The 15,723-nt window shown below is 36.1% G+C and overlaps 1 protein-coding gene across 2 annotated transcripts in view; it reads left to right on the forward strand.

Annotated features, from left to right (window-relative positions):
• Positions 1 to 15,723, forward strand: part of LOC150076165 (dolichyl-diphosphooligosaccharide--protein glycosyltransferase subunit 1) — a 184,023-nt gene that overhangs the window by 42,984 nt on the left and 125,316 nt on the right. The window contains exon 3 of one of the 2 annotated variants that reach the window (XM_090388201.1): positions 4,024 to 4,053. The exons of the other annotated variant lie outside the window; for it this stretch is intronic. Coding sequence (XP_090244327.1) covers positions 4,024 to 4,053 — 30 coding nt within the window. The remainder of the gene's footprint in view (positions 1 to 4,023; positions 4,054 to 15,723) is intronic. 2 annotated transcript variants of the gene reach the window in all.

A 15,723-nucleotide genomic window follows, 5' to 3' on the forward strand; every position in this document is an offset into this window, starting at 1 on the left:
AAGTACATGGGGTTTGGCATACTGCAAGTGGAAATGGACATCGTTGAGATTAGAATTGAGACTATGTATATTTGTGAAATGAATTAGGAAGTGTTTGGGAGGTTTAGATCTTTTCGCAGATAAGCTTGCTCTATTAGTTTGACAATTCATGTTGTATTCAATAGTAAGAAAAAGTGGGTGAGACATGCTGTATGAAGTAATGAAATTTTTGGATATGGCGTACACATGGTAAGATTATACACAGATCCTTGACGTAACGTGGCCTCGACAATGCCCCCTGCATACACACACTACTCGGACTCCATCCAGTCACTATCTGGCAGAGTAGAGGTAACAAGATTACACACTAGCTGATCCGGTAGCCTCCTAGAGAGTTACCAATAGGTCCAGTGTACTAAATAGTGGCCACCATGTGAACACCGTTTTAGAGCTGTACCTTTGAAATTTAAGGAATAATGGATCTCGCTAAGATGTTCATCATAACCTCAAAAGTCATCAATCATACTGCATGATGGAAGAGATAGGGAAGGGTTGACCGGAACTTAGCTCTAGAGACTGAACATGGGTTCCACGACTTCAAGCCTCCAATAAGAAAGTGGTGGTATTGCACCGGTTGATGAGTCATCTACCACCTAGTACTGTCTGGTAACATAGAGGGACGGCATTCCTCCATGTGGTGTGGGCACCACAACTCGACCCCTGCTTACGTTGGTTCATACCTGTGTGCTCACCCACCGTATACTTGTGCATGGAGGTTATACCCAGGATTACTAACAGTCCAGCCATCGTGAAGGTACAAGCAGAGGATTTGACTGTCACAGACCGTCCGGACTTCGCCGAAATTGGGTCCACTTGACTTGAGTGTCACCCAAATATCAGTTCCATCAGCATTTTAGACTCCCAGGTAGCAAGTAGAGCTTGTCTGGCCTATCTGAGAGAATATCTGTGACAACTTCAAGGACCTATATATATTATATATATAATATATATTTATAATATGAGGGGTTTCTGAAAAGTAAGGTAACACATTTTTTTTCTTAATGGTGGAGGAGAATGAGATGAAACGCGGTGGACAGATAGACCCATTAATAATGTTCAAAAAGACTGCCAGTGTAGTGTTGCGGTACTGTCGTCTCAGCAGATTTCACTTGTAAAATGGTGGCTACTGTGCGAGTGTGGTCCAAAACATTTGTGTTTGTTAAGTTATTCGCCTTTTGCAAGCAAAAGGGTTTTCACCAAGTGACATTCACTGTGAACTGGTTGCTGTGTATGGTGAAAAGGTGATGACAAAGAAGCAGGTGTGTTTTTGGTGCAGTGAATTTAAAGCAGCCTGTGTTGACATTGAGGATCGACATCAGGCAGGCAGTCATGGCCACATTCTTCTGTGATCGTGAAGGCATTCTGTTGGTAGATTTCTTGCCAAAGGGAGGAACAATCAATGCACAGTTTTACTGTGCAACGTTGGGAAAACTGAAAGCCAACATTCGACGCGAATGACCAGAACTCCTGACAAGCGGCGGGATTTTGTTGCACGACAACGCAACTCCACATACCGCCCATCCACTTGTGAATGGTTGCGCCATAATCGTTGGGAAACTGTCACATTTCCCCTACAGCCCAGACTTAGCGCCTTCAGACTTCCATTTGTTCAGCCCCTCTGAAAAAACACCTTTCAGGAAAGCATTTCACCACGGATGAAGTTCATCAGTTCTTCGTTGTTGGTTACTGCATGTGGACACGGACTTCTTCAGTACTGGTATTGATAAACTGATCCATCGTTGGGACAAGTGCATCAATAAAACTGAAGACTTTGTAGGGAAGTAGTGCATGTTCACTTATTTCTTATTGTGTAATTTCAACTTCGTATTATTAAACATCATCTAGAGAAAAAATGTGTTACCTTACTTTTCGAAAACCCTTACTATATATATATTATAAATATTTATATATATTCACAAACTAAGTTATTTCTGTTCAGTATATTTAATAATACACTTATTTGTTTTAAATGCTTTCAGTGTTCTTTTCTGAACATTAGCATTAGTAGAGGCATATGGTGCAAGAAAGCAAGCTTATGCAGCATCAACCAAAAAAAAAAATAAATAAATAAATAAAAATAAAAATAAATAAATTAATTAATTAATTAAAAAAAATAAATAAAAAATAACCACTTCCACTTCACCCCTCCGTTCGTTCGAAATACCTGTCCAGCTGAGCCTTAAATTTATTTAGACTATCAATTTCCACAACAGAGGATGTAAGTCTGTTCTACCAACTACCCACTGGCTAAAGGCAAATTTCCACACATCTATCCTATATCTGTCTTTCTTCAATTTGAATTTATGCCCTCTCAGGTGATTATTCTGAGCAAGAGGAAGAATCCCATCAGCATTGAGCATGCTCAAACCATTCAACGCTTTTTTACACCTCTATCAGATCACCTCGCCGTTGTCTAGTCTCAAGACACTGTAATTTGCAAAACTTAAGCCTTTCTTCGTAAAAGCAACCCTTTGTTCCATTCACTAATCTTGTTGCCCTTCTCTGTACTCGTTCCAGCAGCTCTACATCCTTCTTGAAATGAGGCCTCCAGACCAGTATACCTTGATATATACCAGTATATATCAAGGTGTGGCCTGACCATTGCCTTATACAAGGGAATAATCACCTCCTTATCCCTGCTAGAAAAATTCCTGTATATCATTGACAAGACACCAAGAGCTACTCTTGCAACCCATCTGCACTGCTCAGAGAACTTCATATCTGCCTGCACAATTACCCCCAGGTCCTTTTCATTCTCTACCACTGTCAGTGTAGTACCACAGAGTTGATGTTTGTTTGTTTGTTTGTTATTTGGTTTTTAGGAGCATTAGCAACTAAGGCCATATTTATCTGGGATATGCGGTGGTCATTCCCTGACCTTTCCGCATCCTCCGTATTTGGTGGTGACGGGCTCGAACCCCGGTCTAATCAAGAAGCGTGTGCTACGCACTGCTGCTCCTTCCCACCTGGCTACGGAGGCGCCTCACAGAGTTGATACGTTGCTCTGGGGTTGCTGTTTCCCATATGTAGTACTTACATTTGTCAATGTTAAACTTCATTTGCCACCTCTCAACCCATATGCTCAACCTTTCCAGATCCTGTTGCAGCAACATAGCGTCAGTAGTGTCCTTAACAACCCTGCCAACCTTTGTATCGTCTGCAAACTTGGACATTAAGGTTGATATACCATCATCAATATTATATATAAATACAGAACACAATAATGGACCCAACACTGAACCCTGAGGGACTCCACTAATAACATTAGTCCACGATGAGCAGTGTCCATTGATTACCACTCTGTCTTTTCCCCCTCAACCACCCCTTTATCCATAGCAGCAATTTTCCTCCAATGCCACACTGCTCCAATTTGTGCAACAGTCTTCCATGTGCAACAGTATCAAAAGCCTTTCTAAGATCCAAGTATATAATATCAAAGTTATTCCCTGCATCCAGTTCTTTTGTGACTGCATCATAGTATCCAATCAAGTTGGTCAGGCAAGACTTTCTCTTTAACAAAACCATGCTGTGTCCGAGCTATAACTGAAGTCTTGTCTAGATGATCCTGCAGTTCTTCTTCTTTAACCAGTGCCTCCATTAATTTTCCTGGAACAGAAGTTAAACTCACAGGTCTATAATTACTTGTGTCAGCCTTTGATCCTCCTTTGTGAATTTGGGTCACATTTGCACATCTCTAGTCTATGGGTACTACCCCTGTCCAAGGAAGCTCTCATAATTATTTCTGAGGGTTTGCTTACTTCCTTTGCTGCCTCCTTTAATATAACTGGATAGATCCCATCCACCCCAGGTGCCTTCTTGTGTTTATCTTCAACAATTTCTTCTCCACTTTACTCTCAGTTATTACAAGACTATCTAGCTTACTGCCAGAGTTGAATACACCTCTGGCATTCCCCTCGCTGAATAACTCCTCATGTGTGAATGTCGATGCAAAATATTCATTTAGTTTGTTAGCTATCTGAGCAGGATCATCAACAGTTGAACCATCGATATCAAGTGGACCAATCTGATTCATCCCTTTCCTTCTAGAATTTACATAGGTCAAGAACTGTTTGCTGTTTTTCTTTGCATCCTTTGCCAAAGATTTCTCGTAATGTGCCTTCGCCTGCCTAACCTCCTTTATAACTTGGTTACGGATCAACTTATATCTATCATAGGTTTCTGTTTCACATGTTAATATATATGTATTCCATGCATTTTTCTTCTCTGCCATATGCCTCATTAGTTCATCTGACATCCATTTAGGCCTAAACCTTGAACAGTATTTCTTAGTTGGTATGTAAAGCTTAGTAGCTTCCAAGATAAGTTCTTTGAATGCTTCCCATTTTGAATTTGCTGTTGGTAACGTCATCAGTTGGTCCCGCTGTATAGAATTTAAATACTATCTCAGACCATCGTAGTTGCCTTTACGAAAGCAAAAACCCTTCCCTTTACCCCTTTTACACAAAGGTGGTAGTTACCTCTTTTTGTAAATCCCACTTCAGCACACTGTGATCACTGCCACCTAGTGGTTCCTTTATCTGCAGATTCTTAATGCATGGAGAATCACTACTGATAATCAGATCAAGAGTATTACTCCCTCTTGTTGCTTCCCGAACATGCTGATGTAGAAAACAATCGTCCAATAAATCCACAAAAGCTTTGCTAGTGTGTGTGACCAACCCACAAATTTCAGTCAATATCTGGGAAATTAAACTCCCCCATTATAAGACTCTCAATAGAGTCTCAAGACATACATGAATTGCATGAAATTCAAAAGAAAAGAAATTATTTAACAGAACATACATGAAATTTAAAAGAAAATATGTAAAAAATTAACATGTTTACATATAAAAACAAACACACATACAATTATAACATTTTAATCAGTGAGATGGTTGGGTTTGATGGAAGCACACAGTTTTTTAATACAAGGATTTATTGTGGATAGATTTACTCAGCTCTTCTACCGACTTTAGTCTCTCTCTCTCTCTCTCTCTCTCTCTCTCTCTTTATTTAATCTCGTTAAAGCGGAAAACCCTGTTTTGCTGTAGGAAGTGGAAAATGGCAATAAAATTCTAATTGCCTTTCCAAAAATTCATGGATATTCATTTTGAATTTTGCAAATATTTAAATTTGCTAATATTAGCACTATTAAAGTGAATTTCCAGAAACTGATCACTAAGGATCTCAACCAATTGTTCTTCCTCTTGTAGATTAAGTTCTAACATTGGAAGGTTTCTTGGGTGGAACAGGTTTCTTGTTGCAAATGGGTCTCTTAACCACAAATATATTTTTTTCTGGTATCAAGGGATGGAAAGTAATGCTCAATTTTTGTCTTTAACAGCTCTGATGTTTTGCTTATTACACTAATTAATTTTTAATTTTGGCAGTCAAGAGAAACATTTCTAAATTTTTTTCATTTACATAATTTTTCCATATACTCAACTTTTCTTTAAAGGTGAACAACTTGTCAGTAGAAGAGAGTAAATTTTCCTATGAGCCCAGCATGCTGATATTTAATTTAGTAAATGCGCAAATAAATCTGCTAGACAGCACCAGCACCAGATTTCATCACTTAAATAATCACAAAATTTTGATTGCTCCAGTGAAAATATGAGCATTTCCTCACATAACTCGTCCATACGCATAAGTACATTTCCTTTTGATGGCCATCAAACCTCAATATGCATCATTAAAGAAAAATAATGCAGACTCCAGTTGCTTGCATAATTTCCTGAAAATACATGTTTTTTGTGGTCTAGTTTTGATATAATTGACCATTTTAACCACTTGATCAAGCACAAGTTTTAAATTGGGTACGACTGTCTCTGCTACTAGAACTTCTCTGTGTCTAAAACAGTGTGTTGTAATAATATTCGAATTGTGCCGTTTTACTAAGTTTACAAATCCTTTTAGTGCTCCTGTCATCGCAGGAGCACCTTCGGTATAAATGCCAACACACAACTTCCATAATATATCACACTTTTGCAAATAATTATTCATTACTTTGAAAATATCTTGACCGGTTGTTCTTTCATTGAGTTTGTCACAACAACAACATAATAATAGTGTCGTGTTTTTCGATAAACCTGACAAATGCTATTAATTGGGCTTTCCCGCTAATATCTGTAGAATTATCTACTTGCAATGCAAACATTCACCAAAATTATTAATATTTCTAACATCATTGGATATATCATTCTTCAATATCATTGGACATTTCTTTTCTATGCCTGCTAATTGTGCTGTTCGAAAGTGGTACAGTCATTCTTTTTTCAGCTTCCTCTCCCAATATACTTTTCACGATTACCTGACATGCTGGTAAAATCAGACTTTCTGCAATCAGGCAAGATTTCTTTCTTTTTTTCTTTTCCACCAGTTTGGCTACTAAATATAGCTGGCTTCTTCTTCTGCTTTATCAGATATTTTAGCCATATTATAAAATTCTGTACCATGTTTTCTATTAGAGGCCAGCAGTCTTTTAAAATACTCCATAGTTTTGGACAAATTCTCATTTTTCGCAGAAAAATGAAGCTGCAATTTACTCAGCATCATTGATTCATTCGACAATTTTAAACCACATGCCACACAAAGGTTGAGGACAATCTTTGGTACCGGCATATGAAAATCCCATCCCCAAATAACCATCATCATATTTACGATTGTTTTCTTCTTTTTTTTTTTTTTGTTGTTGATGGTTGCTTGTTTTTGTCATTTTCTCCAAACCCGTTGTTATCAATTTGCCTCTTCTGATTTCCTTTCACTAAAAATTTATCCATCGCTAATAATTTCTAAAAAAAATTAAAGTTACTTCAAGAATGTATTAATACAATTAATTTAAAATACCAGTTTTATACGAATTAACCAAATATGATGTTTTAGAGATATAAAAGCACAAAGTATTTTTAAAACACAAAGGAAATTTCTTATTATGCTGCTTACAAGTTGCGCTTTTACAAGTGCAGGGTGCCTGGGAGAGATCCTCAAGTGATAAAAAATGGCCGAATAAAGGTGAACAGATCTACTTCTAGGAATCAAAAGGTGATTAAAGGTGACCAGATCTAGTACTAGGGATCAAGATGTGAGATCACATTGATTGCTGGAAGGGGTTGGGATCGGTGCCGCGTACATAAACAAATTTTTTATTTGAATTAATTTTTAATATAAAACTTGGTTATTTTTTTTTTATTTGCATTTTTCGTGGCATACAAATCAAGAAACACTTCTTTAAACACTTTAATCAGGTTTCCTGTTAGGTGCTTAGTTTCCAGATACTAAAATTTACAGAACCTCGAGTCTTTTGGTAAGAGTACCCTTTTGTGACCCTGTCTAATCTTGTTCTTCTCTATATCCGTTCCTTCGAACAGACCCACATCCTTCCAAAAGTGAGGCTTCCAAACTTGTGTGCAGTATTCAAAATGTGGGCAAACCATTTCCTTATATGTCGGGACAATCACCTCCTTTTTCCTGCTGGTAAAATTCTTGTATATTGTTGGCAGAGCCCCGTGATCTGTCTGCACTGGTCAGAGAACTTCATATCGGACTGTATGATCACCCCTAGGTTTTTTGACCTCCATCACCTTCAGAGTAAGAAGAATTCCTTCGGTGTAGTGCCACTGTGTCACCAGAGTGGTATGTTATTCTGTTTTTTGGTGGACAGTACAAGTATTATTAGTGTTAACCCTCACCTGCCACTTCTCATCCCATCTGCCTAATTTTTCCAAGTCTTGCTGCATTATTATACCTTGATTCATGCAAACCTGTGTCATCTGCAAACTTAGCTTGTGTGCCTTCATCAGTATCATTAATATATATTGAACATAATAAAGGGCCCAGCACTGAACCCTGAGGGACACCACTAATAACATTAGTCCAAGACAAGCAGTGCCTGTTTATAATAACCCTCTGCTTTCTGCCTCTCAACTGTCTCTTTGTCTATAGCAGTAACTTTTTTTATTTATGGAAAAAAGAAAAACTCGAAGCTTTACTGAAATCCGAAAATGTGTCAAAATTGTTTCATCCAGTTTTTTTTTTTTTTTTGTTATTTTGTCATAGTATTAGATTTCTCAAACAGGATCCTTCCCCTTTAACAAATGATCCTGCAATACTTCTTTAACTACTGACTCCATTATTTTTCTTGGAACAGAAGTCAAGTTTGCAGTCTATAATTGCTCACATTGCCCTTTGATCTATCTTTGTGAATAGGAGATACATTTGCACACCTCTAGTCTATAGAAACTTCTTAATCCAAGGATGCTCTCATAATTATCACCCAAGATTTGCTTACTTCTTTTGTTTGGCGCCTCCGTAGCCAGGTGGGAAGGAGCAGCAGTGCGTAACACATGTTTCTTGATTAGACCGGGGTTCGAGCCCATCACCACCAAATATGGAGGATGCGGAAAGGTCAGGAAATGACCACCGCATATCCCGGAGCAATATGGCCTTAGTTGCTAATGCTCCTAAAAACCAAATAACAACAACAACAACAACTTCTTTTGCTGCTGCTTTTAATATAACTGGGACAGCACAAATCAAGGTGTCAAGAATGTAGTGGTGGCAGTGTAATGGTAGGAGTTTGCATGATGCACATCAGGCCTGCTGATACTAGTGGAACAACATTTGGATGTCCATCTGCAAATACTGTAGTTTCTTCCAACAAGATAATGCAAATGTAAAGCATTACAAGCACTGCTTGTAATGCAATGCTTTACATTTGGGAAATAATAACCAAAAAATTAACTAGATAAGATAGAGCTGGCGCACTATGGCCATAGTTGCTGATGCACCTAATAAATCCCTAAACCAAAACTTATAAGATAGAGCTGATTAGATGTAATGAAAAAAGGCAAGTTGTTAGACATTATACAATCAGCCAGGAAAGTGCACAGCATATTATTGATGATTTCTCATACATTTGCATTTGAGGTTTTAGTTTCATTATACAAGTCTGTGGTGAGACCACATTTGAAATATTGTGTTCAGGTGTGGAGATCATATTTAAGAAATGACATTGAACTTCTTGAAAGTGTCCAAAGACAGATGATTCATCTGGTGATAATAGCAAAGGGGAGCATCCATATGAGAAGTAGAAATGTGTGGGTATATTGCAGAGCTTGGAAATAGGCATTTTGGGCAGGGGAATCTGATTGAAATGTATAAGGCACTAAGAGAAACAGCAAATTGAATAATGTGATCAAATCTTATTTGTATAAAGCACATACCTTTACATTTATACATTCCCTTGTTAAAAAGGATTAGCTTTCCTATGTAATATATTTGTTACAATACAAAATGCATTTATTATATTGCGAAGTCCATTTTTGTTCCACGAGAAATAAATTATTATTTTATATAGTTGATAACAAAGCTTAGTACAAACCTAATTGATTAGTTTAATTTATCCCCCCCCCAAAGCACCTGCTGTTTAAGAACTCTTGCAATGGTGTAAAATTAAGTGAAGAAAGCATTACTATTCTTGTTGTCATACTGAAGAGCATAGTTAACCAACTTCCATATGATTATGAGATTAATAGGAGTTGCCTGGCTTGCAGACAATTTTTCAGTCTTGATTATTGAGAGTAGATGAAAGGCTTCAGAAATAAATGGAACAGCTGTACAATAGTACTATTTTAATAATAGTAGATTGTTGTACAGCATTTCTACTGGGATACTAAAACTGAAGACTACTTTCCAATACCACCAATTTTGTGCAACAATTGCATCAGGGCATTATCTTGAAGTTATACCTCTAGAGGCATATAAAGCCTTTGTGATAAGGTGCTTGATCCTCAACATTGAAGGAGCAATCAATTTTCAGCCAAGGTGGAATGCCTTGGATACTGTTCATAATGTTTATTTCTTGGGGCAGCATTGTCTCTTTGTATTTCATCAACAGCTTTGGTGAGCATATCATTGAAAAACATAGTCCAGCAAATGAATGTGGAAGGGATGGAACTTTGAATAAACTTGAATTTTTGTTAAATTGGGGAGTTTCAAGTGGATGATGATGATGATGTTGCTACAATGCTAACACAAGAACAAAATAAACATAACATTCTGCTTACCACCAAGCAGAATAAATTTTTTGTTACTAGTGGTGAAAGTTAAAATGTCTGTGCTGTACTTAAGAATGCATGAAAGACCTAAACTGCAAATGAGATTGGATTATTTCTTTAAATTAATTAATTTATTAAAGAATGAATTTGTTTCATGTTTCCTTTAATATTGTGATTTTGCTTTTACTAGTTTATATGATACTAATTGTTAATTTTCATTTCAATTATATTGTTTTTCTTGTGGCTTCTCTTATAAATAAAAGAAAATCTAAACAAAATATTCGTGTTAACCAAAGCTTAATAGTCAATATTAGATATATAATTTTGAAAATGCTCAAGTTTTGATGTTTTGCTAAAAATGGTGAACCTTCTTATTGCAAAATCCAAAAATTTTGGTGCCTTTGAACTTTGTGTGAGATTCTACTGTAATTCATTATTATGCAATAATGAAACAAAACCCAGGGACCATAAATATAAAATATTGGTGGGAAACTAGATGGACCTCAGGAGGTTTGTTTGATATGGCTTCAACCTCTGGAATAAACTGCCTTCCTGAGTTCTTGAGGTTAACAGTTTCTTGTGAGGTTTTAAGGGGCAGTTGCATCAATACTCTGTAGCAGAAGGAAGATTGTTTAGAGAGAGATTGCATAGGCAAAAAAAAAATATATATATATATATATATATATATATTTGGCCGATACAGCAAAAGCCTGCTTCCTTGCGTCTTTTAACCTTTACTATTACAGTAGACTGTCAGTTATCCGGAATAATTTGAAAGGCAGATCTTTTTATTATTATTATTATTATTATTATTATTAACGGTAGTACAGTAAGCTCCGGTTATAGTGGTCATGTTTGCAAATTGAATTTTCATTCTAATAAGTGAAAGATCGAGTTTACTATCCGTTTATAACAGATTCTACAAACAAAAAGCCCAATAAACTGAAAACTGCTAATTGTTTTTATTGTTTTATGGTTGTGGCCTCTAGAATTCTATGTGACCTTCAGATATGTGCTTTAGAAAATCACAGAGACTACTGGGTTTTCTCAGAAACCTCGAGTGAATTTCAGGTTTAGCTCCAGATTCGATAAGAACAATATCGACCCAAAACTGTGCGATTTATTATTTTTCTCAATTTTTAACAGTAAAATGAGAACAAAAAGAAAATGCTTAGTTTTAACATTGCAACAAAAAACGGAAATTATTAATAGAATTAGAAAAGGTGAAAATTTAGGAAATCTCTCCAAAGTGTGGGAACTTCAACAATTTATGACATCAAGAAAAATTCTAATGCTATAACAGAATTTGTGTTGATTATGGATAGTGAGGGAGGATCTTGCAGGAAAAAGACTGTCAAAACCTGAAAATGTTTTAGAGAGTGTGCACTTTATTTGTGGTTTCTTCAGAAGCGAAGTTCAAGGTGAACCAGTGTCTGGCCCAATATTGGGTGAAAAAGCATTGGATTTTAATTGAGATTTAATGAAGATTTTAAGGCAAGCACAGGTTGGCTGAAAAACTTTAAACTGAGACAAGGGTATACGTGAACTAGATATTCAAGGAGAGAAACTTTCTGCAGACGAATCGGCAGCAGTGTCCTTTGAGAAGTAAGTTTGCCTCAGTTATAGCAAATTAAGAGAAAGAAAAGGTTTATAATGTTGATGAGACGGGCTTATTATAGAAATCATTGCCGAGAAAAACCCTAGCCACTAAAAGAGAAATGCCTGCACCAAGTTTTAAGATGAGAAAAGAGCGAGTTACAATTGCTGTGTGTGTGCAAATGCCACTGGGACGCACAGACTGTCCGTGCTCGTTAACGGTAAGTCAAAAAAAAACCGAGAGCATTTAAAAACTTTCTAATTTTCCTGTTTTGTATAAAAATCATAAATATGCCTGGATGGATGTTTCTGTTTTCCGAGATTGGTTTATAATATTTTTTTATTTAATTAATCTTAATTTAATCGTAAGGTAAGATTAAGTTTATTTAATCTTACTGGAAAAATTTCTTGTTCGATTATCCAGAAAATTTGATTTGGCCATCTGGAAGAGGTCTGACGTCAATTATTCCGGATAACTCACGCTCTACTGTACTAACATACTCCTCTCATTTTTATTTAACATACCGTCATTTAGCATACTGTCTTAGAGTCTGTGTACTTCATAACCAAAAGCATAACTCTTTCCCCAACAATCAATCAGAATACCCACTATATTCAAATTCTACATCCCTTTTGTCAGAATGGCACCATGTTTCTGCATTTGATGACTTAGTCAATACTTCAAATTCATCAAATTTATGTTTTATGTGCTCCCAGATTTATTGTAAAATCTAATTGTTTGTTCAACAAGGGTCCATGAAAGGCTTAAATCCCCACAACCCCTGCTTTCTGGGATACTGCCTGTTCAAACAGAAGGGTACAAGTTTCAACATGGCTGCCATGTTTATCATTATTGTGCTCCTGTGTTTGTGATTATTGAGGATTTATTTAATTGCTGCCAAGTATTTCTGTGGATATTTGAAGTTATTATTTAGTTTTGGGTGAAATCTTGCTGTGAAATACTTAATATTTCATTAGAAAATGATTTCTAAAGTTTTGGTTGAGTGTTAATGGCTGCCATTGTGGCTTTAGTATTTTTATGCATTGACTGCATTTATGAAGTGGTATTAGCAATCTTTAAGTGATTCATTTGTGTTTTTATACAGATTACAGTGTTTAGTGGTTTTTTTATAGATTACAGGTGATCCCCCACCCCGCTTAACGCTGATAATGTTCCCAAAAAACAGAGCACTAAGTGAATCAGCGCTAAGCAAGTGCTGTATTTCCATAAAGTAACATGTATTTGTGAGTTGTGGTCTATGCCATAGGATATTTCTTAATCAATAATAAATGGTAGTGAAAAGACACAAATGTTGGTCAAAATATTTAATGTACAAAAATTTGTACATATAAAATATTCTATATTACATACGTAAATAATTATGTGGTAAGTAACTACATCACATAACAAAATTAAACTTAAAATGCCAATTAAAATCATGAATTTATTAATCTGATGGCCCTGTGCTCTCCAGTTTTCAGTCCAAAGATAAGTTTTTGTATCTTTGGACTAAAAAATGTGTATATTTTGGGTTGTACTTTGTCCTTCTTTTTCTCATTGTACAAAATCATGTAGGGATTCGTTTCTTTCTTTAAATTTCTTATTACATTGGAATTTCGTTCGATGGCAGGGTCGTTCTCCCGGAAATAATCACACATTTTTTCAAAGTGTTCGAAATCTTTACTAAGACTTTTTTTTTTTTTAGTTAGCGACTATCGGTTCTTCATCTGTTGGATCTTGATGATAATTTTCCCTCAATTGCAAGCTCTTGTTCTTTTGTCATTTCTATGAGTTCTTCATTTGAGACCATCCCCGTTGTTGTCAGTCATCTCTTGTATGTCATCATTGTCAATTTTGTCCAATCCTGCTTCTATTTCAAGTTCAATTTGCGCTTTAACTTTCTCAACCAAATCAACAGGTTCTTGGGAATCCGTTTTTTGCAATTCTTCCAAACTTTTCTCCACACTCCATTCATGGTTTTCTGAGTCATTTCTTGAAATGGCAGTTTTAATGGTGTAGGATTTCCAAAACTTCTTTAGGCTCGGTACCTTTTCACCAGTGTTGATGACTTCAATAGCTTGGGAAAAGGTGTTCCTTATGTAGTAAGTTTTAAATATGTGCCAATAACACCTTGGTCCATTGGTTGGATCAGAGATGTAGTGTTTGGAGACATTTAAAAGATTTTTATATGATTTTTCAAGTATTCTAAGCTCGCTTTTTTGGATGTCATGGTGTGTTGTCCACGATCACAATTGCTTTGTAATCAAGGTTATTTTTCACATAATGTCTATCCACTGCAGGACAGAAGAATTCAGAGTACCAGTCAACGAAAAGAAGCTTGGTTACCCAAACTTTTTTTATTAGCCTTCCAAATTACAGGTAGGTTTGATTTAGTGAAATCTTTAAGAGCCCTTGGATTAAAAGTCTTTCCATTTCAATCATAATACCCGTTCTGGCCCTAGTCAGTTTAGTTGCCTGCAATGGAACAGCTGTCTTTCCCGCTGCTGAAATTAATTCTTTAATTTTTATAATTGCTCTTGCAGTTTAGCCTGCTAGTCATAAATTATTACACACATCCACTTGTCGTTGACCGGAATCGATTCACTTCAAAAAGCTAATTTAATTTTCAAACTCAATCTCTTTCTTACCGCAACCAGACATTGTTGCTTTTTCATCCTTGTCCACCACAATTAACTATTCAAAAATTTAATTGCATTACATTAATTACGATACAACGTTCGAGTAAACTGTCTGTTATAGACGATGTCTAACACTGTACTGAGTGATGACTAGACTTTGGATAAGTGCAGAAAACACAAATATTACAAGCAATACTGCATATTCCTTAACTTGATCATTTTTTCAAATGTTGATCTTGGATCTACGTAGCGTAGCAAATCACTGGACTGCAATTAATTCATCGTGGGAAATGTCTTAATGCTGTACAGCAGTCCCCCGTTATAACGCGGTTCGCTATACGCTGATTCGCTATAACGCTGTTATTATATTATAACCCGTGTCTGATTATAACGCTGTCACAGATCACTATAACGCTCTTTTACAGATTACATTTTTGGCATATTTAACGAAATCGTTTCATTTGATGGAGTCGATAGCTTGAAAATGAATAGCAAAACAGCATTAAAACGTTCCCACGCTGACTTGAGAAATTTTCCCACGCTCAGTGAAATTTTCTCGCACGCTAATTTAATTTCAGTACAGTGACTTGTTACGTAGTTCCTAGATCAACATTTTAAAAAATGACGAAGTATATTGCTTGTAATATTTGCGTTATATGCATTTATCCGAAGTCTAGTCATCACTCAGTACCGTATTAGACAACGTGCGAAACGGACAGTTTACTTGAACATTGTATCGTAATTAATGCAACCAACGCAGTTACATTTTCGAAGAATGAAAAAAGAATGAAAAATCAACAACGTCTGAGCACAGTACGAAGACTATAAATGTAAGAAAAAGACTGAATTTGAAAATTAGACGTTTTGAAGCGAATCGATTCCGGTCAACGACAAGCGGATTTGTGCCATAATTTAGGACTTGCAACTGTAACTGTAAGAACAATTATAAAAAAATAAAGAATTAATTTTTGCAGCGGGAAAGGTAGCTGTTCCACTGCAAGCAACTATGACTAGGCCGGCTATTAGGATTGAAATGGAAAGGCTTTAATTTTATTGAAGATAATGTCCAATGCAGAATTCAGTTAAGTTAAATATTAACAAAAAAAAAAAAAAAAAAGAAAGAGAGAGAGAGAGAGAGATTAGCCAATATGATGATCTGAGGAAAACTCGCCTAAAAAAAAAAAAATGTGGAACCATTTAAAACTGGTAAGGGCTGGTAGAATAGATTTAGAATCCAGGGAGTGCAGATCAAGGAGCCGAAACTTTCAAAAAAGAACTTCTTAAAATTATTGAAGAGGGGTATTGTGTGTTATACTTCTCAACAAGTTTATAACATAGATGAAGCAGGACTTTTGTGGAAACGAATGCCTAAAAGAAGTTTCATACTGAAATA

This window comes from Mastigoproctus giganteus, chromosome 13 (assembly GCF_048544385.1).
Source record: "Mastigoproctus giganteus isolate SK-2022 chromosome 13, ASM4854438v1, whole genome shotgun sequence".
NCBI lineage: Eukaryota > Metazoa > Arthropoda > Arachnida > Uropygi > Thelyphonidae > Mastigoproctus > Mastigoproctus giganteus.